Consider the following 23,749-nt stretch of genomic DNA (forward strand, 5'->3'; position numbering starts at 1 on the left):
GGGCTCGCCGGGGCGCCGCCGCCGCGGGAGGATTGCGGTGCTGGGGCTGGGTGGCGGCCGGGGGCTCGAGTGGGGCCCCGCGGGGGTCGCAGGGGCTAGGCGGCGGAATGATGGAGGAGGAGGAGCTGGAGTTCGTGGAGGAGCTGGAAGCCGTGCTGCAGCTCACGCCCGAAGTGCAGCTGGCCATCGAGCAGGTGAGCGTTCCGCCCCTCGGGCGGCGCTTGAGGGAAGGCCGCGAGGTGGCCTGGGTGAGGGCGTTTCTGAATGAGAAGGAAAAGGCGCGTTCTAGGCTTCAGTGTCTGTGGCGAGGGGCGGGGGTCATGGAGTGGCGCGCTCGGAGAGGACGGACCTAGAAGGGTGCAGGCCGTGCACGGCGGCCTCAGAGTCTGCGGATTGCGGGGGTTCATTCATTGAGCAGAGGCCCGGTGTCTCCGCTTGCCCCGCGGGAGGGGCTTGGGATTGGGAAGCGTACGATGGCAGAGCGTAGAAAAAATACTGAAAAATGACAGGTTCCTATTAAAAGGTCGAGAATTCCTGCTGTTGAGTAGTTTGGGTTAGCTTGGAGAATACTCCCAAGAGGTCTCTTTTTCCCTGCAGGAACTTTTTTTTTTAGACGGAGGCTCACTCTGTTGCCCGGGCTGGAGTGCAGTGGCGCGACCTCGGCTCACCGCAACGTCCGCCTCCCGGGTTCAAGGAATTCTCCTGCCTCAGCCTCCCGAGTAGCTGGGACTACAGGCGTGGGCCACCGCGCCCGACCAGAGAGTGATTTCTAATACTGCAGGGTAGGCCGGGCGCGGTGACCCACGCCTGTCGTCCCAGCACTTTGGGAGGCCAAGGAGGGCGGATCACCTGAGGTCAGGAGTTCGAGAGCAGCCTGACGAACATGGAGAAACCCCATCTCTGATAAAAATACAAAAATCAGCCGGGTGTGGTGACGCGTGCCTGTCTGTAATCCCCGCTACTCGGGAGGCCGAGGCAGGAGAATTCCTTGAACCCGGGAGACGGAGGTCGTGGTGAGCCGAGATCGCGCTGTTGGACTCTAGCCTGGGCAACAAAGCAAAACTTCTTCTCCAAAAAAAAAAAAAAAAATACTGCAGAGTATTGCCCCTGATAAGAAAATCTCCCTTAAAGGAATTGTTGTAGAGTTATGACTTAGGAAAGGGATTTATGATTGAGGAAATGGACAATTCCATTATGTCTTATTTAATGACCCCTGGGAAGCTTTCCTAAGTAAAACATTACTTCCGCTAGTGCCAGTAGTTGGCATATGTTGACTATTAATATTTGCCATGGGTCTGCCGTTATAGTAAGTTATATATTGTCCCATTTATGGAATTTTTTTTTTTTTTTTTTTGAAGACGGGATTTTGCTCTGTTTCCCCAGACTGGAGTGCAGTGGCATAATCATAGCTCACTGCAGGCTGGAACTCCTGGGGCTCAAGCGATCCTCCTGCCTCAACCTCCTGAATAAGTGGGACTACAGGGGCACTGACAGACCTTTGGATGTGTGCTTTTCTAGTAGTGGTTGAGTTACTTATACAAACACATTTGTCACAGCCTGACGATGCCAAACCACTGGGCAAAGCTTTTAGTGTTCAGGCCACAGTCCTCCACCACTTACCTCCTTTTGCCAGAAAAAGACATCTGTTTCCGTTGCTCTTAGGGCCAGTGGGCTCTAATGGAAGAAATGAACAATGCAGTCAGTTATTGTTTGACGGACAGGTATCAGAAAAGCACATTTTTGCTATTTCTTTTCATTGTTTATTTCAATAGCTTTTGGGGTACAAGTGGTTTTTGATTACATGGATGAATTATATAGCAATGAATTTTTGAACATTTTTCCTATTTTGCAAGAATAAGTTTGAGTGATAGTTTAGGTTTATCTATTAAGCAGACGTCTTTATGTCAAGATGAATTCAAAATTTTCTTTTTCTTTTCCTTTTTTTTTTCTTTTTTTTTTTTTGAGACAGAGTTTTGCTGTTGTTACCCAGACTGGAGTGCAATGGCACGATCTCGGCTCACCGCAACCTCCGCCTTCTGGGTTCAAGCAATTCTCCTGCCTCAGCCTCCCGAGTAGCTGGGACTACAGGCGCGCACCACCGTGCCCAGCTAATTTTTGTATTTGTAGTAGAGACAGGGTTTCACCTTGTTGCCCAGGATGGTCTTGATCTCTTGACCTCGTGATCCACCCGCCTGGCCTCCCAAAGTGCTGGGATTATAGGCGTGAGCCACCGCACCCGGCCTTTTTTTTCTTTTTTAGACAGAGTCTCACTCTGTCTCAGGCTGGAGTGCAGTGGCACCGTCTCAGCTCACTGTAACCTCTGTCTCTTGGGTTCAGTCAGTTTTGCCTCATCTTCCTGTAGCTGGGACTACAGGTGCCCACCACCACGCTCGGCTAATTTTTTAATATTTTTAGTAGAGATGGGGTTTCACCGTGTCTTGAACGGCTGGTCTTGAACTCCTGACCTTGTGATCCGCCCACCCTAGGCTCCCAAAGTGCTGGGGTTATAGGCGTGAGCCACCATGCCGTGCCAGAATTTTTTCTTTAGCTGTCTGATTGAATGAAATTCTGTAGTAGCATACTTGTAAAGAGTAACGAAGTGTGAGGAGTGAGGAAGGCCTATTATAGTGGAATCACATTTTACTTCAAGCTTAAGTCCCAGAGTCATTGCCTAAGCTGAAAATCACTGTGCCCTGAGGTTCTTTAAATTGCCCGAAAAGTACAGTGTGTGCATCTCTTTGATGCTCTAGGAACCAGACACTTTTTTCCAGTTAATACTGAATGAATTAGTTGGCTTCTGTGAGGGGCCTTGTTACGTGCAAACATTTTAAAACCTAGGGCAGCACTAAAACCAAGCAGGGTGAGAGGAATACAGAAACTGAGACCAACTTGAGGAAATAGACAGTTCATGTCTCTCATGTCATGCTCTCAACCGAGTATACATTCCCTCTGGTGAGCACGTGTCATTGAGATGGTGTAAATAACATGTATACGTGTATTATGGAAACAGGAATGCCAAGCATTTTAAAAAGAAAACATCTTCACTTCTTATCCACCTCCCCTTGACGTAGTAGAAGGTTTAAACTTTTCTCACAGTTGTCTTAGAAGACGCTTTGATTCTTTGACACTACATTTCTTTGGAAGGCTTCTTCAAGATGAAGTTGCTTCCCACAGTTATAACTCTCTTGAGCTGGTGAGACCCAGTATCCGGTGGGTCATTTGACTGCTTGTGTCATCCACCTTGTTGCATGTTCTTCAGGTTGTTAGGGAGTTAGCTGTATTTCTCAGAAGTGGACTTTTTTTTTTGAGACAGGGCCTCACTCTGTCACCCAGGCTGGAGTTCAGTGGTACAATCTCGGCTCACTGCAGCCTCAACCTCCTAGGCTCTGGTGCTTCTCCCACCTCAGCCTCCCAGGTAGCCGGGACTACAATAGGCGTGTGCCATTGTGCCCAGCTGATTGTTTTTGTAAAGACGTGGTTTCGCCATGTTGCCCAGGCCAACTCCTGAGCTCGAGTGGTCTGCCCAGACATACATACATACATGCATGCATACATTTATTTATTTATTTATTTATTTATTGTTTATTTATTTAGAGATAGAGTCTTGCTCTGTCACCCAGACTAGAGTGCAGTGGCGTGATCTCAGCTCACTGCAACCTCCACCTTCTGGGTTCAAGTGATTCTCCTGCGTAGCTGGGATTATAGGTACCTGCTACCATGCCCAGCTAATTTTTGTATTTTAAGTAGAGACCTGGCCTCAGGTGATCCACCCGCCTTGGCCTCCGAGAGTGCTGGGATTACAGGCATGAGCCATCGTGCCCTGCCCTTTATTTTCCTTTTAATTGACGAAATTATATATATTTATGGTATACAACATGTTTTTATATGTAATTCTCTCTTTCTATGTAGGTATTTCCAAGCCAGGACCCTCTGGATCGAGCAGATTTCAATGCTGTCGAGTACATCAATACCCTTTTCCCAACGGAGCAAGTAAGTACAGTTTCAGGTTTTCTTCATTTCAGCGGCTTCTGGCTCATCCTGAGTATTATGCTTGGTGTGTTATACTAGATCATCTAAAGGCCCTTGGTAAACAAGGGAGAGTTAAATTCAGATCAAACTCCATCATCACCACCTGAGGCAGTGAGTTAAACTGTTAGAATGAAATTCTTTGTATAGTGAGCATACTATTAATAACTGTGCTCTTATGTTGCGAGAGTCCCTCCAGATCTGTTGTAAAGTGGAAAGGATTTTTAATGTAGTGGGGAAGAGAGGGGATGAGGCAGGCAGGATAAGCCCAGAATCATAAAATCACTTTCACCTCCATTTCAAGATGTTAATTTTTATTTTTATTTATTTATTTTTTTGAGACGGAGTTTCACTCTTGTTGCTCAGACTGCAGTGCAATGGCACAGTCTCAGCTCACTGCAACCTCTGCTGCCTGGGTTCAGGTGATTCTCCTGCCTCAGCCTCCTGAGTAGCTGGGATTACGGGCACCCGCCACCATGCCCTGATAATTTTTGTATTTTTAGTAGAGACGGGGTTTGGCTATGTTGGCCACACTGGCCTTGAACTCCTGACCTCAGGTAATTCACCCGCCTCAGCCTCCCAAAGTGCTAGGATTACAGGGTGAGCCACCACCCTCAGCCTCAAGGTGTAAAGTTTTAGACTTTATGTTTTACTATTTTTTGTCCGGTGATTTGCCTGTATAGATGGATTATCTTACAACTTTGGTTTCTGGGTGCTGGGTGAGAAGTAGACCTGAATTGGAAGTAGCCAAGTTGGGAGAAGGGCAGCGAGAGTCCCGCTTAGTTTTTGTGTATTCTGTCAGCAGTTGTTCAGTAGGTGCCTGTCCCGTGTTCTCAGTCACTGTGCCAGGTGCTGAGGATACAGAGATGAGTAAGATCCAGTCCATGCCCTCAAGAGGTGGGTGACACGGGTGAATGCCATGAGGATGGGGCAGTATGGTAAGGAAAGAAAGACCAGTTTTTCCAGGGAAGATCAACACTTCGGAGAGGAGGTGGAGGTGGCCTCTGCCAGGCTTGAGGGATTCATTCATGTATTCGTTTAGTAAAACTTAGAGGGATTCATTCACGGATTCATTTAGTAAAACTTAGCAGTCATTTATTAAGTATCTACTGAGTGTCAGGTACTATTTTTAGAAACCAGGGAGAAATGGGAACACTTTTACACTGTTGGTGGGAGTGTAAATTATTTCAACCATTGTGGAAGAGAGTGTGGCGATTCCTCAAGGACCTAGAAATAGAAATTCCATTTGACCCAGCAATCCCATTACTGGGTATATATCCAAAGGACTATAAATCGTTCTACTATAAGGACACATGCACACGAATGTTCATTGCAGCACTGTTTACAATAGCAAAGACCTGAAATCAACCCAAATGCCCATCGATGATAGACTGGACAGGGAAAATGTGGCACATATACACCATGGAATATTATGCAGCAATCAAAAACAATGAGTTCGTGTCCTTTGTAGGGACATGGATGAACCTGGAGAACATCATTCTCAGCAAACTGACACAAGAACAGAAAATGAAAGACCGCATGTTCTCACTCATAGGCGGGTGTTGAACAATGAGAACACATAGACACAGGGAGGGGAGCACCACACACTGGGGTCAGTTGGGGGGAATAGGTGAGGGACAGTGGGGGTTGGGGAGTTGGGGAGAGATAGCACGGGGAGAAATGCCAGATACAGGTGAAGGGGAGGAAGGCAGCAAATCACACTGCCACGTGTGTACCTATGTAACTACCTTGCATGTTCTTCACATGTACCCCAAAACCTAAAATGCAATTAAAAAAAAAAGAAAGAAACCAGGGAGAAATGTAAACATGACAGATACTGTCCTGGTCTCATGGAGTCTAGTGTAGGGAGGAAGACAATAAATCCATCAACAAATATACAAGAAATGGTTAGATATGGTGGCCGTGACACCAAGCAGGTTCCGGGATAGAGCATGATGCCTGGGCGGGGTCCTTTAAGTACAGGAGCGCCGGACGCGGTGGCTCACGCCTGTAATCCCAGCACTTTGGGAGGCCGAGGCGGGTGGATCACAAGGTCAAGAGATCGAGACCATCCTGGTCAACAAGGTGAAACCCCGTCTCTACTAAAAATACAAAAATGAGCTGGGCATGGTGGTGTGCGCCTGTAGTCCCAGCTACTCCGGAGGCTGAGGCAGGAGAATTGCCTGAACCCAGGAGGCGGAGGTTGCGGTGAGCCGAGATCGCGCCATTGCACTCCAGCCTGGGTAACAAGAGCGAAACTCCGTCTCAAAAAAAAAAAAAAAAGAAGTTGCAGTCAGCTGAGATCATGCTACTGCCCTCCAGCCTGGGCGACAGAATGAGATCCTGTCTTAAAAAAATGAAAATGATAGAAAAGATGCCAAATTACTTTTCCCACTTCATTTTCGTATAGCAATATATTTTCATAAAACAGTAGAAGGCAATATGCAAGAATTCTGATTGTGGTCATACTTTCCTGGATGTACGAATGACTTATTTTCAGTTACAGCTCACTCACTGTACTTGGGAAGAATTACCATTATAATCAGGAAATATTTTTCAATAACTAAAACATTTAAAAATTATATCGCTAAAACTGTACAACCACATTATACTAAACCCGATGAGTGATTCTCAAAGCGGGATAAACCCCACTGTCCAGCCAGTGTGGATTCCCATGGGGCTTTTCCCAACTCCAGGATTGGCCCTCAACCCTGGGGAGGATTACTACCATAGTGAGACACTGAGCTGTGAGGGAGTGGGTGTCAGGTGTTTGGGGTGCGGGAAAGTGAGGTCGGGAACCATTGCGTTAGAGGCAGATGATAGAGAAGAAAGAATGACTTGTCTCTGCAGCTTCCGGCAAAGCACCTGTCCTTTCAGAGTATTTCCCAGTCTGTTTTTTTTTGTTTTTTTTTTTTTAAATTGAGACAGGTTCCCACTCTGTCACCCAGGTTGGAGTGCAATGGTGTGATCTCGGCTCACTGCAACCTCTGCCCCCCAGGCTCAAGTGATCCTCCTGACTCAGCTTCCCGAGTACCTGGGACCACAGGTGTGCGCCACCACACTCAGCTAATTTTTTTGTATTTTTGGTAGAGACAGGGTTTTGCCATGTTGCCCAGGCTGGTCTTAAACTCCTGGGCTTAGGTGACCCATCCACTTCGGCCTCCCAAAGTGTTGGGATTACAGGTGTGAGCCTACGTATTTCCCAATTTTTTTTTTTTTTTTTTTTTTTGAGATAGAGTCTCACTGTCACCCAGGCTGGAGTGCAGCGGTGTGATCTTGGCTCACACCACTGTTCTCGTCAATTCTCCTGTCTCAGCCTCCTGAGTAGCTGAGATTACAGGTGCGCGCCACCACGCCTGGCTAATTTTTGTATTTTTAGTAGAGACAGTTTCACCATTTTGGTCAGGCTGGTCTCGAACTCCTGACCTTGTGGTCTGCCCACCTCGGCCTCCCAAAGTGCTGGGATTTCAGGCGTGAGCCACCGTGCCTGGCCATACTTCCCAATCTTAACATTGAACAGGAGAATAGTGTGCCTCACATGGCAGAGGGGATTAAGGGAAATAATTTCAGAAAAGTGCTAGAATTGTTGCCTAAGAGACCCACATTAAATGCTAGCATGCTTTCCCTTTTGCCTTCCCAACAGGTCTGGAAATAAAGGGAAAACAGTCACCCAAGGGCCACCTAACAATCAAATATTATAACTTTAGGATATTTCTTTCTCTTCTTTATTTTTTTTAATTTTTATCTTTTGAGATTCTAACTCTGTCACCTAGGGTGCAGTACAGTGGCACCATCACAGCTCACTGTACCCTGGAACTCCCAGGCTCAATTGATTGTCTCACCTCAGCCTCATGAGTAGCTTGTACTACAGGTGTGTGCCACCACACCTGGCTAATTTTTCTATTTTTTTGTAGTGACGGAGTTTTACCATGTTGCCCAGATTGGTCTCTTAACTCTTGGGCTCAAGCAGTCCACCCACCTCAGCCTTCCAAAGGACAGATGTAAGCCTCCACACCTGGCCTCCGTTCTTTATAATAGCTGTATTCATGATATTATGAAAATGATATTATAGAGCCAGGTGCGCTGCCTCATACCTGTAATCCCAGTGCTTTGGGAGGCCAAAGTGGGGGCGTTGCTTGAGGCCGGGAATTCAAGATCAGCTTGGGCCAATATAGCAAGACCCTGTCTCTATAAAAAAAATAATAAAATTAGCCAGACACAGATAACAAAATGAGTACGTACCTGTGTTCCTAGCCACTGGGGTGAGAGGATTGCTTGAGCCTAGGCGTTTGAGGTTACAATGAGCTATGATTGCACCACTCCACTCCAGCCTAGGTGACAGAGTGAGCTGCTGTCTTAAAGATAGGCCATTTGATATTATAAAGATATTTGCTATCATAAAATGATAGTAAAAATACTTACTTCTTGTTAGCATGGTATCATAAGCAATCTTTGTTATTTCATAGCCTGCCTGACCAGCGTCTCTCGTGGTGGTGTAAAGGTCTATCAAATAAATATGGCCTGATTTATTTGACTTTCCTGTTGATAGGCAATTAGGTCAACTCCAAGTTTTTGCCCTGTCATTGCAGTTGAGCCTCTTGACTGCATAAATATTTTAGATTATTCTTAGAAAAATTGTTACGGCTTAAGACCTTCGTGTCTGAGGATTATTACATTTAAGAAATGGTTACTGTCCCACCAAAAATCAGTATTTGCTCATGTGGGATGACCTCCAAGTTAACATTGTTCAGTGAAGAAAGCATGCTATGGAATGCTTTGGTTGTGCTTTTACTACCCAGATTACCTACCAGAAGGTAGAGAAGAAAGTGGCTCAGAGCCACTGCCTCCGGGAAAGAGAGCTGTGGGAACAGGCAGGACAGGGTGAGAGGAAGCCCCGCTTTTCACTCCATACCTTCCTTTATCCAGATTTTTGGTCATGTACATGTTTTACCCATTTTAAATTGAATACAGATTTTTTTAAATTTTTGGTATAATCTGCTGTTTTCCAAAAAGGTACAAGAATAGTACAAAAAAATTCATGGCTATCCTTCACCCAGATTTCCTGATACATTTTTGAATGGGTTTTTTTTTTTTTTTTAATACCAAAAGAAAATTTTTTTTTTTTCTAAAGTGTCTCTAAAGCAGAGACAGGTAAGGCAGGAGCTACTATGCCATTTTGCATATGAGGAAACAGAAACTCAGAGAAGTACATCAGCTTGCCTTCCAGCAAGTTAGAAGTGGCAGGGTTGGGCCAGACTTCAGCTACTGTTAACACAGGAACAACTAAGTTACTATTAACACAGTGGTGATTTATGTTATACCCAGTTTTTTTTTTGTTTTGAAGTAAGAGACTTGACAGAATTGGATTAGATTGAGTTCAACTGAATTGGATTCCTCAATTAAAGTAATTTCTCTTTTCTGGGATTCATGGTTTTTTTTTGTTTGTTTGTTTTGTTTGTTTGTTTGTTTTGTTGAGTTCGGGTCTTGCTGTTTTGTCCAGGTGAGAGTGCAGTGGTGCGATCACGGCTCACTGCAGCCTCGATCTTCTGGGCTTAAGTGATCCTTCCACCTCAGCCTCCTGAGTTCCTGGGACTACAGGCACATGCCACTGTACCTGGCTAACATTTTTTTTTTTTTTTTGGGAGAGATAATGTCTCAAAGTTTTGTCCAGGCCGGTCTTGAATTCCTGGATTTAAGTGATCCTCCCACCTTAACTTCCCAAAGTGCTAGGATTACAGGCATGAGACATCACGCCCAGCCTGAGATTCATTTTAACCTCAAGCTGTTCTTGGATTTCTGAAAATTCTGAGTAACTGTTGGCTTGGTCAGAACAGTAAGATGAGCTGTGACGACCCAGTCGGACGTCTCAAACACTCACGGCCCGTTTCTCTTACCAGATCTGCCCCTGGAAGGCACCTGGCCTTCTCCTCCCAGCAGAGGTAGCCAGGAGCACTTTATAAGAGTATTTCCTGCACTATCCTCAATTCCTTCTGAAATAAAATATTTGTTATTTTTTATAAACAAATAAAATAAATATTTGTTATTTTATTTCAGAAGGGAGAGAGAAAGACGATTTATTAAATTGTCTTTTGAAAACTTGAATTAAAATGGTACTATAAAATTGTGCCTCCTTTCATGCAGTAGGGGGCACCATTTCCTCACATTTTTCTCATCTCTAAGGTCAGAAGTGATCCCTTTAATTGTCATTATAATAAAAAAAACTTTATTATAATCACAGTCGTAGTGCATAGTCAATAATTATAAAATACAGGCAGAAAGAAGAAGAATTTGAAATCCGTTTTCTTAGTGCAATACAGAGTTGATAGATTATAGCTACTAATGCTGCAACTACTCATAGATTACAACTAATATGTATCCTTCTAGACTTTTTTCTAATGGCTCTATATCCTAAAAAATAAATTTGTGTATTTATTGAAGTATAACATAATACAGAGGAGTACACGAATCTTAAGTGTACAATTTGATGAAGATGAATTTTCACAAAATAAATACAGCCGGTAATACCACCCAGATCAAGAAATGAAACATTTAAAAAAATCTGGCCAGGCACGATGGCTCATGCATGTAATCCCAGCACTTTGGGAGGCTGAGGTGCGTGGATCACGAGGTCAGTAGTTCAAGACTAGCCTGGCCAACGTGGTGAAACCATGTCTCTACTAAAAGTATAAAAATTAGCTGGGCGTGGTGTGGCATGTGCCTGCTTAATCCCAGCTACTCCGGAGGCTGAGGCAGGAGAATTGCTTGAACTGGGACCCAGGAGGCAGAGGTTGCATTGAGCCGAGATCACACCACTGTGCTCCAGCCTTGGTTACAGAGCGAGACTTGTCTCAAGAAAAAAAAAGAAAAATCTTTGAAGGTCTTTCCTGCCTCTTTACTGTCACTACCTTCCCCCGGAGATAACCACTGTCCCAGCTTCTAAGACAAGAGAAAAATTTCACCTGGTTTCCTATTATGTAAGTGAAATCATATCCTATATACTCTTGCATCTGGCTTTCTTCGTGCCCCATTATGTTAGTAATGTTTATCCCTGTTGTTGTGTGCTATGATAGTTCATTCATTTTTGTTGTGTATTTTATTATATGAATTTGTCACAGTCATACATACCATGGGTCAGCAAACTTTTCCCTAAAGGTCCAGATAGTAAATATTTTACGGCCTATACGATGCCTTTCACAACGACCTAACTCTGCCATTGTAGTTCAAAAGCAGCCATAGACAATATGTAAGGAAATGGGCATGGCTGTCTTCCAGTAAAACTTTATTTACAAAAAATAGGGGCTAGTCTGGATTTGGCAGTAGCTTCCAACTACTGCTTTACTTTTTTTTTTTTTTTTTAAAGCAAAAGTCATACTATGTGATTACATTTCTTGAGATTTCATAATTAGCGGTTGCAGCTTATTTTTCTATGAAAGAGGAATTCCAGGAAGTAAACTAACAGCTGGGTACTCTTTCTTCTTTATTGTAGTCTCTGGCAAACATAGACGAAGTCGTGAACAAAATTAGGCTGAAAATAAGGTGAGTAACATTGTATGATTGTTAATAATTAATGAAAAGTGTTCCGTGTATGACTGTTAATAATTGATGAAAAGTGTTCCGTGAGAGCACTGAAATCTCAAGTTTGCCATAGGTGGTAATATAATTTAAAAAATTTTTATTTATATTTACTTATTTAGTTTTTTTGAGACGAAGTTTTGCTCATTGCCCAGGCTGGAGTGCAATGGTGTGATCTTGGCTCACTGCAACCTCAGCCTCCTGGGTTCAAGTGATTCTCCTGCCTCAGCCACCCAAGTAGCCGGGATTACAGGCGTGAGCCACCATGCCTGGCAAATTTTGTATTTTTAGTAGAGACTGGGTTTCATCATGTTGGCCAGGCTGGTCCCGAACTCCTGATCTCAGGTGATCCACCCACCTTGGCCTCCCAAGGTGCTGGGATTACAGGAGTGAGCCACCTCGCTTGGCCGTATAATTCTTTTATCTGTATGAACTTTGTGGCAAGGAACTCAATTCTTTGGCCAGTCTTCATTCAGTTATTCATACTGAAGGAAGGAAGGAAGGAAGGAAGGAAGGAAGGAAGGAAGGAAGGAAGGAAGCTAGCTGTGACAGAGTCTATTCAAAACAGCTTCTGTAATTATAGAAGAAGGCAAAAGCTTTTCTAATAGATTTTCTTCATGTTTTTGAAACAAGGTCTCACTTTGTGTCCCAGGCTGAAGTGTAGTGGTACAGTTACAGCTCAGTGTAGCCTCAAACTCTTGGGCTCAAGTGATCCTCCCACCTCAGCCTCCTGAATAGCTGGGACTACAGTTGTCCACGACCATACCCGGCTAATTTTTGTGTTTTTTGTAGAGATGGGGTTTTGCCTTGTTGGCTAGGCTGGTCTTGAACTTCTGAGCTCAAGTGATCTGCCTGCCTCAGTCTCCCACATCTACTAGATTTTTTTTTTTTTTTTTGAGATGGAGTCGGGCTCTGTCACCCGGGCTAGAGGGCAGTGGCATGATCTCGGCTCACTGTAACCTCCGCCTCCCAGGTTCAAGCAATTTTTGTGCCTCAGCCACCCAAGTAGCTGGAATTACAGGCATGTAGCACCATGCCCGGCTGATTTTTGTATTTTTAGTAGAGACAGGGTTTCATTGTGTTGGCCAGGCTGGTCTTGAGAACTCCTGGCCTCAAGTCATCTGCCTGCCTTGGCCTCCCAAAGTACTGGTTTTACAGACGTGAACCACCACGTCCGACCTTCTAGGTTTTCAATGGATTTATTTCCCTGTTTTTGTATTCCCAAGGCTTAGAGATGAAGATGGCTTTATGTGTGTATCCCTTGGTCACATAACAGCTAGCAATGTCAGGTCTGCTGGTGGGTTTGGTGGTGGCCCATGATTAAACATTGTGAGCCATGGGGGAAGAGAAGCTGGGAGCCATAGATCTGTCTCAGACATAGATTGCATGACCAGGGCCCAGAGCGGGAAGATTCCCTCTATCACCCTGGCTCTTTCTACCTTATGAGGACTGAGGAACGGATTTTGTGTGAGGTAATTTAAGTTCTCTGGCGTGTTCACGTAAAGGCTCAGGAACTTTGTAATTCCTGATTTACTCCATGAAAAATACTGCAAGTTTTATTAGTCCTTTCAGAGAGCTCTGAATAATAAGTAAAAGAAGCCATTTTTAGGCCGGGCGCGGTGGCTCAAGCCTGTAATCCCAGCACTTTGGGAGGCCGAGGCGGGTGGATCACGAGGTCAAGAGATCGAGACCATCCTGGTCAACAAGGTGAAACCCCGTCTCTACTAAAAATACAAAAAGTTAGCTGGGCATGGTGGCGTGTGCCTGTGATCCCAGCTACTCGGGAGGCTGAGGCAGGAGAATTGCCTGAACCCAGGAGGCGGAGGTTGCGGTGAGCTGAGATCGCGCCATTGCACTCCAGCCTGGGTAACAGGAGCGAAACTCCATCTCAAAAGAAAGGAAAAAAGAAAAAAAAAAAAAAAAAAGAAGAAGCCATTTTTTAAAAAAAAAAAAGGCGAAGCGGCTGGACATGGTGGCTCATGCCTGTAATCCCAGCACTTTGGGAGGCCGAGGCGGGCAGATCACGAGGTCAGCAGTTTAAGACTATCCTGGCTAACATGGTGAAAACCTGTCTCTACTAAAAATACAAAAAAATTAGCCAGGCGTGGTGGTGGGCGCCTGTAGTCCCAGCTACTCGGGAGGCTGAGGCAGGAGAATTGCTTGGACCCGGGAGGTGGAGGTTGCAAAAAAAACAAGCCGAAGCATTCGTCTGCGCTAGGCTTGGCTTCCCGCACTGCTTTTGCTGCCCTCCTCCTCCCTGATATCACTCACACATGTTTGGTTTTCGGGACAATTAGGTGCAGTCTACAGAAGCTGGTGGATAAATTCTGTTTTTTTTTTTTCTTTTGGTCAGCCTAGGGTAAAGATTATTTGAATGACTGTATCCTTGAACTTTTTTGCCAGGAGACTGGATGACAATATTCGAACTGTTGTAAGAGGTCAGACGAACGTGGGGCAGGATGGACGGCAAGTAAGTAACTTATTCCTCCGTATTACCTGTATTCTCCCAGCAGCCGGATGACCAAAATGTTGATGTGCCTTCTTGCAGTGCACTTTGTGATTGATGGTTTCACACACACGCGGCAGGACAGGACAGGCAAGCAGGCGCCCAGAGCAGCCCTTGTGCTGTCACTTAGTGTCCACTGGACCAGGGTCGTATACTGTGGCACAGCTCACTTGGGGCCAGAGGGCCTGCAGGCCAGATGAGAACCCTGGAGTTTCCTCGTCTTTCTCCTTAGTGCCAGATAGCTCCTTTATTTTGTGGTCTGTGGCTGAATGAGGTTGCTGCATTTGTCAGCTAAGTTGTTGGCATTTAGATACTACTATTGTGGCTGCAAAAGATAGTAACCCGACATAGTTATGATTCCTTGTACCTCACTTTGCCAGCAGGCAGTTAAGAATCATTTAAAAATTTTCCAAGTTGACCTGACACAGTGGCTCACTCCTGTAATCCCAGCACTTTGGGAGGCTGAAGCAGGTGGATCACTTGAGGCCAGGAGTTCGAGACCAGCCTGGCCGACATGGCAAAACCCTGTCTCTACTAAAAATACAAAAATTAGCCGGGTGTGGTTGTGCGCTCCTGTAATCCCGGCTACTTGGGAAGCTGAGGCGTGAGAGTCACTTGAACCTGGGTCAGGGAGGTTACAGTAAGCCAAGATCATACCACTGCACTCCAGCCTGGATGATAGAGTGAGACTCTGTCTCAAAAAAAAAAAAAAAAAGTTTTGTAAGTCTTACTGGATCTAGTTAAGGAGGGCTGTTTGAAGGGAAGCAAGTGTTTAGGGAGGAGATATTCTTCAGTCATTGAGGGGCCAGATGTTATCTGTCAACCATTTTCTTTTTTCCTTGATTCTGTTCTTCTGTGGAGGCATTGTATTTCAGAAATCGCCGTTGTCATAGAAACGCTGCTCATGCCTTTCTAGTCTTTTCCTCCCTTACCATGCATGTCCAGTCCTCCCTTTTCAGTGATAATTCAGTTAGGTCAGGAGCGTACCTTTACAGTCGCTTCAGTTCTGTTATTTCTCCTCTTGGACATTTTTTAGGACAGCTGATTTCTAAAAATACTCATGATGCTGCCCACATTTGGAGTGGGAGGATGGTATAATCCTCTGTTGAAATTTCCAGATCTCTGATATTTCTGTTTCCTCTGCTAGTGGCTTACAGATGTTAGTAGTCTCTTTTGCATTTTTAGTTTTACCCATCTGTCTGTTTTTGCTACGTTATAAGCACTTTCTTTTTCCACTTTATCGTCTCTTTCCATTTGGTAGCCAGTTTCCTTTGGCCTGTTGGTAAGGAGTTGGCCTTCTTGTCATCATCAGAATCTGTGTAGGCACATTAGGTTCCTGAAACTCTTCCTGTTTTCTGGACTCTGGCATGGGTTTTAGTTCTCATTTCCTCGTTTTTGTCTGTTGAGGTACGCTTCGCGAAGCTTGGCTTCTTTGGCAGATGAGCCCCATCTAATGGGACCTTCAGAGGGGTCATAATGAGTGAGAGGGTAGCCTCAGGCATTCCAGCTGCATTCTGCTGCTTCAGTTTCCTGATAGATGTTTGATTGTGTTGTCTGCCTCTGCAGACACCTCATCAGCTCTGGCTACCAAATGAAATCCAGGACCAGGCGTGGTGGCTCACGCCTGCAATCCCAACACTTTGAGAGGCCGAGGCAGGGAGATCACTTGATCCCAGGAGTTCAAGACCAGCCTGGGCAATGTGACAAAACCCTGCCTCTACAAAAAGTACAAAATTAGCTGGGCATGGTGGTGGTCTGTGCCTGTAGTCCCAGCTACTAGGAGACCGAGGCGGGAAGATCAACGGAATCAAGGAATTCGTGGCTGCAGTGAGCCATGATTGCACCATTGCACTCCAGCCTGGGAATCACAGTTGAGACCCCGTTTCAAAAAAAATAAAAGAAAAGAAAGAAATCCAGATTCCTTTGCTTGGCATTGAAAATTTTGGTCTCCATTTCCGGTTTTGTCTCCCGTTGTGTTCTGTCTATACTGAAGACGTCATGCTGTACCAGCATGCCTGTCCATTGTGTTCTGTCTGTGCTGAAGATGTCATGCTCTACCAGCATGCCTGTGCTCTCTGGGCCTGTGCTTCCATACTGCTTTGTGCTTGAAATGCTTTTTCTCCTATTTCTTTCAGCAGCTGCATTTCCAAATCTTACCCATCCAAGGGCCAGGTCAGATACTAGTTTCTTGATGACACTTTCTGTTTACCTCGTCTGAATGCACCAAGGAATGAGAATTTTGAACTAGAAAGGATTAGAAACTCATCTGGGCCACTCCCCTCGTTTTACAGAGGAGAAAATGGATTCCAGTATCACTTGATATTTTTTATCTCATAAATCCCACAGCCCTATTCTTGTACTTTTCATTTGGCTTTTGGGGTCTCCCTTGACTTGCTAAAGAACAAGTCTCATTCCTTTGATGTTTATAAGCTCCGTGATGGTGAGAACTATGCCTTTGTTGTCTTTATATTTCACTACACATGGTCCACGTGCAATAACATTCAACTGAGCTGGGTGCAATGGCTCACGCTTGTAACCCCAACACTTTGGGATGCCTAGGTGGGAGGATTGCTTGAGGTCAGAAGATTGAGACCAGCCTGGGCAACATAGTGATGCCCGTCTCTACAAAAAGGTAAAAGAATAAGCTGGGTATGGTGGTACAAGCTTCAGTGAGCTGAAATGGTGCCACTGTACTCTGACCCGGGTGACAGAGTGAGACCCCATCTCCAAAAGCAACAGCAAAACCCCACAACATTTTATTCAACTGTATTGAATGTTTTATCTGCTTAAGATTGTTTATTAATTATAAATAAACAACATTTTATTATAAAAACATTTTGATCAGCAACTGGGTGTTCCTTAAAAGTGATTTGAAATTTGTTTTTTTTTCCTGAATAGTCCCAACTTACTACTATTTGGAATAGCACCACTACTGTTCAGTGTGATTCAGCCTACATTTGGAATGGCTCACTAGAAATCTTAAAATACAGAAGTCTTAGATATTTAAAATTTCAAGAATGTGAAAATAGTGAATGATTCATCGGCATTTTTTGTTGGGTCATGCTGTGTATAATAGATGTATATCTTGTAGTTATTTATGTTTCAACCTGTGGTTCTGGACTCTTGCAAACTAGCAGTATTGCAGAGTCAGACCCAGAATTAGACAGCCTGCTGGACAGTCGGCATTCTCCACCATCCCGTGTTAATAGGTTACAGGTTGCTGCAGCCCAGCAGGTCATATTTCAGAGAGCAAAACCATATTTTCAAGAATGTTTAGATAGCATTTCAATCTGTGATGGAATTTTGTATTCGTCTCCTTAGAATCCAGACAGAAAGGAAGCCCAGAAGAAATAATTGCTTTTCCTGTCATACCTCCATCTGTCTTTTCCAGCAGTTTGTAATGCAAACTGAAGTAGAGGCTTTTTTTCCCCCCCTCCCAGGGAGTTCTTGGGTCCTGTCCTTGTCAACTCCTAGGGATGAAAGCCTTGCTCTCCAACCCTGGCTGGCTGGTGGTTTGCTAAAAGGAGTCTATTAGACTGCCACAGACTTGGTAGAATTACGGATGTTCCAAAATACTGAGTTTTATAGGTCAAGAGGCCCCACGTTCCCGTCCTCCCTGGAAAAGAAGAAAAGTTTGCTTTCAGAACTCGTTTCCTGAGCTTCTGAAGCACACTCAGAAGGGAATGGCAATATGGACAGAAGGAGTTTTCCTTTTACAGATTTAATCTTGGTTGTGTGTAATCAGAACTGATGTGCTGCTTTTAAATTTTATTATTATTTTTTTTAGGGACAGGGTCTTGCTCTGTTGCTCTGGAATGCAGTGGTGCAATCATTGTTCACTGTAACCTTGAACCCCTGGGCCCAAGCGATCCTCCCACCTTAGCCTCCCAGGTAGCTAGGACTACAGGTGTGTGCCACCACACAGTTATTTTTTATTTTTTGTAGAGATGGGTTCTTGCTGTGTTGCCCAGGCTGGTCTTGAACTTCTGGCCTCAAGTGATCCTCCTGCCTTGGCCTCCCAAAGTGCTGAGATATGAGCCACTGTGCCTCGCCTAGATGTGCTTCTTAATCTGTAAATAAGGGGAAAGTGTTTACTTCATATTCATGGTGTCTTACATGATACTTTTAGCAGAAAAGTTCTTTTGGAAAAGCAGTGTTTCTGACTCAAAAATTATTTGGAGATAAGGAATGATTTAAATATTGAAAACATAATTATATAGGTCACTTCTTGAGCTTCTTGAAGTTTCTGAAATACCAGCAGCTTGGTTAACATTCTGCTAAATGTCTGGAGAGTCGGTACTTTTTGACCACCTCCTGTGTGGACCAGCTTGAACTGGTCTAGTCTGTGACCTCTTGTAACCAGATGGTGATGCTCTTACAAAGTTTACATGACACTGAATCCTGTCCATTTTTCTCTGTTGAAATCATCAGTAAGAAGCTTTAATTAAATGCCCACATGTTTGAAATTTTGTGGGTGAGTCAGTTCAACAAGTACATGATGTGATATACTATGAAATTTATGCAGCTTCCCAAGAATTAAGTTGGATGGTTTGAATGTGGGTAGAAAGAGAGGTGAGTACAGGAGCGGGTTAGAGGAAGAAAAAGCTGGCAATATGAGATTTCAAGCATGGCCAAATGTTGACCAGTTGTCAGTAAGCTCTCAGAATCGTAGGAGAGGTCAGCTGCCGAGCCTCTGTCTCTTGAGTGGAGGGCTGCAGCATAACTGTTGCTTTGATCAGAACACGAGTAAGCTTTGGGTGAAGAGAATTATTACAGGTCATCTCCTCTTACCTGGGGGGATACATTCCAAAACCCCCGGTGGATGCCTGAAACCTAGAGAGGAACAAGCACTGTATATGCTATATTTTTTCCTATATGTCCATGCCTGTGATACGTTTTAGCATACACACCAGGCTCAGTAAGGGATTAACCACAATAACTAAAAGCAAAGTAGCACGATGATGACAGTATGCCAGCATCACCGCTCTTGCGATTGGAGCTGTATCCAGTAGCTGAGATTGGCGGCTGTATCCAGTAGCCGAGATGGCTGAGACTAATTGGGTTTTCTGTAGCTTTGGTTGTGAGACGGGTGCTGTATTCAGCATGGCCATACTGGGTGAAGGATGAGAATTGGGTAGTGCAAGATGTTATCACACTAGTCAGAATGGCGCATACTTTAATATTTACTAATTGTCTATTTCTGGAATTTTCCATTTAATATTTTTGGACCACAGGTAACTAAAACCTCAGAAAGTGAAACTGCTGATAAGGAGGGGGTGCTGTATTGCCATCTCCAGCTCTGCCCACTCCTTCAGTTTGAAAGAAGGTTTAGATAATTAGGGTAAAATCTTCCACCCAGTTCAGGAATCCTTTGTATTCCGTCTCTGACATTTCATTGTCCTGCAGAAGCTTGGATCTTTTCAGTGATGTGGAAGCTGACTATTGTGTTGGTCCACAGGACAGACTAATTGGGTTTTCTGTAGCTTTGGTTGTGAGAAACTTCTTTCTTAGACTGAACTGAAATGGCAAAATAGACTTCATTGTAACTTCTCGTTGGTCTTAGTTCTGCCAGCTGGAGGGGTGTAAACCTAATCCCTTTTCCTTACTACAGCTTCTGAAATTGAAAATGGATACTATATTCCTAAGTGTTCTTCCCTTTTCTAGGCTAACCATTCTTAGTTTCTTCATCTTTGTAATGTAATTTCCAGACCCATTGTCATCCTTGCTCTTGATAGCTGTTTGTCAGCATCCCTCTTGGAATGTGATTCCCAGGAGTAGACCTGTGTGAACATGCACTGAGACGGTTTACCTCCTTGTTCTGGGCGGAGGCCATTAACTTAGAGTCTGGGGTTCAGAGTGTCTGTCAACTCCCTGAAATTAACTGTAAATTTTTGTATGTCTAGACGTATTTCTGGGAGGAAAACTTACTGATTTTTCTAGATTTCCCAAGGAGTCTGTGACTCTTCCAAAGTTAAGGGCCACCGATTTTAGACACTGTTCTTCCATTACCTTATATTTGGTGAGATTTTTGGCAGCCATATTACATGGGTGGCTTCTATTGAGTTGGCAGTCAACTGAAACCCCCAGGTCAAAAGTTGCAAACAGATGGCCACAGAACTAAGAAAGTCACCTAAAAGGCTTAAGCAGGCTAGTATGCATCCAGATACATTTGCCAGGGAAATGAATGCCCTGTCGTAAGGGGATAGCCACAAATTAATTCTAACCAGTTGTCACGTCTGAATGCAGACCTGGAATTGCCAGATCTATCAGTTTTTCAAGAGAAGCCGGAAATCCAGATTTTTATGTGACTCTCACAATTTTTAACTGTTGGCTTAGTGTTTTTCACAAACACTGCAAAGGCCAAACAAAACACATCTGTGGGCCAGCGCTGTCCCAGGTCTCTTTTCATACGAACTTCATTTAAATGTTCTCCACCTCTATTTATGCAAGAGATTCTTTGAAATTGTCAGACTGTGTGTGTCTCGGCTTTCGTTTCACGTTACTAGTTCTGCTTGATTGTTTATATCGTCAAGACTTTTGGGAATTTTGATGACCTCCCCATTTTATCATGAGCAGATTTGCCGGACATGCTTTCTGTGTCTTCATTCAGGTTGTGATGAAAAGGCGGAATGGGGTGGATTCAGAGCCACATGACATGCCATCAGAGGCTTCCTGTTCTTCGTCCTCACTTCAGTGCATAGTGCCAGACCCAAAAAACAGAGATTTCTACTTGTCCTTGGGTGTCATCCGGGGCTGTATGTCTTAATCCTTTCATGTCTTGATTTTCACTGAAAAAGGAGATTCTTGGTACTTGCCTTCTTCACTTTTACTTAGAGATATCATAAAGATTTATGAACTAAAGAAGGGAAGTACATTGCCTTCCAAGGAGAAAGTGTTTCCTTGCTTTTGCCCCTCAAAATTAGCGTATTATCCAATTCAAGCATTAGAGCAAACATAGGCTGGGCTTGGTAACTTACGCCCGTAATCGAAGAACTTTGGGAGGCCAGGAGTTTAAGATAAGCCTGGGCAACATAGCAAGATTCCATCTGTGCTAAAAATTAAAAAAAAAATTAGTCCAGCCAGGCACATTGCCTCATGTCTGTAATCCCAGCACTTTGGAAGGCAGAGGAGGGCAGATCACCTGAGGTCAGGAGTTCAAGATCAGACTGGCCAACATGGTGAAACCTGGGCTCTACTAAAAATACAAAAATTAGCCAGATGTGGTGGCATGTGCCTGTAGTCCCAGATAGGAGGCTGAGGCTGGAGAATTGCTTGAACCTGGGAGGTGGAGGTTGCAGTGAGCTGAGATGGCGCCGCTGCACTCCAGCTTGTGTGACAGAGTGAGACTCCATCTCAAGAAAAAAAAAAAAAAAGAAGAAGAAGAAAAAAATTAGTCCTACGTGGTGGCACAAACCTATAGTCCTGGCTACTCAGGAGTTTGAGATAGGAGGATTGCGTGAACCCAGGAGTTTGAAGTTACAGTGATCTGTGACGGCACCTCTGCACTCCAGCCTGGGGACCCTGTCTCAAGTGAAAAAAACCAAAAAACAAAAATAACTGTGCTCTCCAAGACTTACGTGGTAGGACTTCACAGCATAGCATTGATCTTCGCATTGATCTACATTATGTGGAATTTTGAATTTGTCTTGTCGGCTCACTAGAAGGAGAGTTTATAATCTTACTCTCCACCATGTTAAATTTATCTCTTTTTTTTTTTTTGGAGACAGGGTCTTGCACTGTCACCCAGGCTGGAGAGCAGTGGCACGATCCCAGCTCACTGCAACCTCAGCCTCCTGGGTTCAAGTGATTCTCCTGCTTCAGCCTCCCATGTCCGACTAATTTTTGTATTTTTAGTAGAGATGGGGTTTCTCCACCTTGGCCAGGCTGGTCTCGATCTCCTGACCTTGAGATCTGCCCACCTCAGCCTCCCAAAGTGCTGGGATTACAGGTGTGAGCCACAGCGCCCAGCCTTACATTTATCCTTTCTCTCATTCTCTTTTGGGAGGAAAATGAAGCCCACTGATTGATAAAAATTGAAGAAAATAGATGGTATTAGTATTAAAGGGACCACAAATAGTTTGGGGAAAAGAAACGGCAATTGCTACTTGGTTCTTCCTACTAAAACATACTACAGCTAAAGCGGCTGAGCTTTTAAAGTATGGCCTCGAAGTTTCCCATTAGTGGCCAATTATGGCTGGACATTTTTTGTTTCTTTGTAGTTACTATTTTTTGCACTGTACTTTTCAGTGTATCTGCAAATAACGCTAAACTTCAGGAAGTGCAGAGGCCTGGGCATAACCTGGGAGTGCAGTCGGCACCGGGATCTGGGGGGCAGCCCTGGAGTCAGGTTGTTAGGTCAGCCTTTTCTAGGGGCAGAGTTTTGATTCCAGCTCACAGTTATTTCCCAACCAGGATTTCTTACATCTAGTGCAGAGGTCAAGGTTGGCTTGCCTTCCTCAAGTTGAATCCAATGACTGTTTGTTTTGCCTGCTTCTAGAGTGCTGTTGATTGTAGTTGAGGTGGGGACGCATCGAATGTCCATTAATTGTTTAACAATGTAGTGCCACTGGATTTAGTCTCACTACCATTCTTCATCCTGTTTATTGCACACAAGCCTTTTGTGTTAGTCTGCTCTCACGCTGCTGTGAAGAAATACCCGAGACTGGGTAATTTATAAAGGAAAGAGGCTTAATTGACTCACAGTTTTGCAGGCTTGGGGAGACCTGAAGAAACTTACAGTCATGGTGGAAGGGGAAGCAAACCCTTCCTTCTTCACAAGGTGACCAGTGAGAGAAGAATGAGAGCTGAGCGAAGGGTGAAGCCTCTTGTAAACCATCAGATCTTGTGAGAACTTACTGTCACGAGACTAGCATGGGAGAAACCACCCACGATTCAGTTGCTTCCCACCAGGTCCCTCCTATGACATGTGGGGGTTATGGGAACTACAATTCAAGATGAGATTCGGGTGGGGCACAGCCAAACCACATCACTGTGATGGCGCTTTTTTGGCAGGGAGATACGTCTGTGGCATATTTGGAACCCTTTGCCACGTGTCCTCTAAAATCCCTCATTTTTAGAAAACCTTTAAGGAATCCAAATAGCTATCTTTTCCCCCCTGTATGTACAATGAAGGACTGGCATTTTATTTGAATTCTCTAAGGATTGGGATAATTAGATGTTTTCAGTAATGTAAAACTGGATGGTAGCCTGGTCAAGTGAAAAAAACTTGAGTTCTGAATATAAATTTTGTCTCTGCTGTTGTCTGTGTGACCTTGGACAAGATACTTTTCATCTGTGACATGGAGATAATAATACCTACCTCAGGGTTGGTGGGGGGGGGGGGCGATTAGAATTAATGTACTTTATTTTATTTATCTACTTAATTATTTGTTTTCGAGACAGGGTATTATTTTGTTGTCCGGGCTAGAGTGCAGTGGTGCTATCACATCTCGCTGCAGCCTCAACCTCCTGGGCTCAAATGGTCCTCTCGCTTCAGCCTCCCAAGTAGCTGGGACCATAGGCACATGCCACCATGCCCGTCTAATTTTTTTTTTTTTTTTTGAGACAGAGTCTCGCTGTATCACCCAGGCTGAAGTGCAATGGCACGATCTCAGCTCAGTGCAACCTTCACCTCCTGGGGGTGCA

At 44.4% G+C, this 23,749-nt stretch overlaps 1 protein-coding gene across 4 annotated transcripts in view; it reads left to right on the forward strand.

Moving 5' to 3' along the window:
• Positions 1–23,749, forward strand: part of VPS53 (VPS53 subunit of GARP complex) — a 185,197-nt gene continuing 161,448 nt past the window's right edge. For 3 of the 4 annotated variants that reach the window (XM_054256975.2, XM_035299267.3, XM_035299268.3), the window contains exons 1-4: positions 1–194; positions 3,910–3,990; positions 11,513–11,562; positions 14,002–14,068. In XM_054256975.2, coding sequence (XP_054112950.1) covers positions 108–194; positions 3,910–3,990; positions 11,513–11,562; positions 14,002–14,068 — 285 coding nt within the window. In that variant the 5' untranslated portion in view covers positions 1–107. The remainder of the gene's footprint in view (positions 195–3,909; positions 3,991–11,512; positions 11,563–14,001; positions 14,069–23,749) is intronic. The other variant, XM_054256976.2, reaches the window with a different exon arrangement.

The sequence above is a fragment of the Callithrix jacchus genome, chromosome 5, assembly GCF_049354715.1.
Source record: "Callithrix jacchus isolate 240 chromosome 5, calJac240_pri, whole genome shotgun sequence".
In the NCBI taxonomy this organism is placed as follows: Eukaryota; Metazoa; Chordata; class Mammalia; order Primates; family Cebidae; genus Callithrix; species Callithrix jacchus.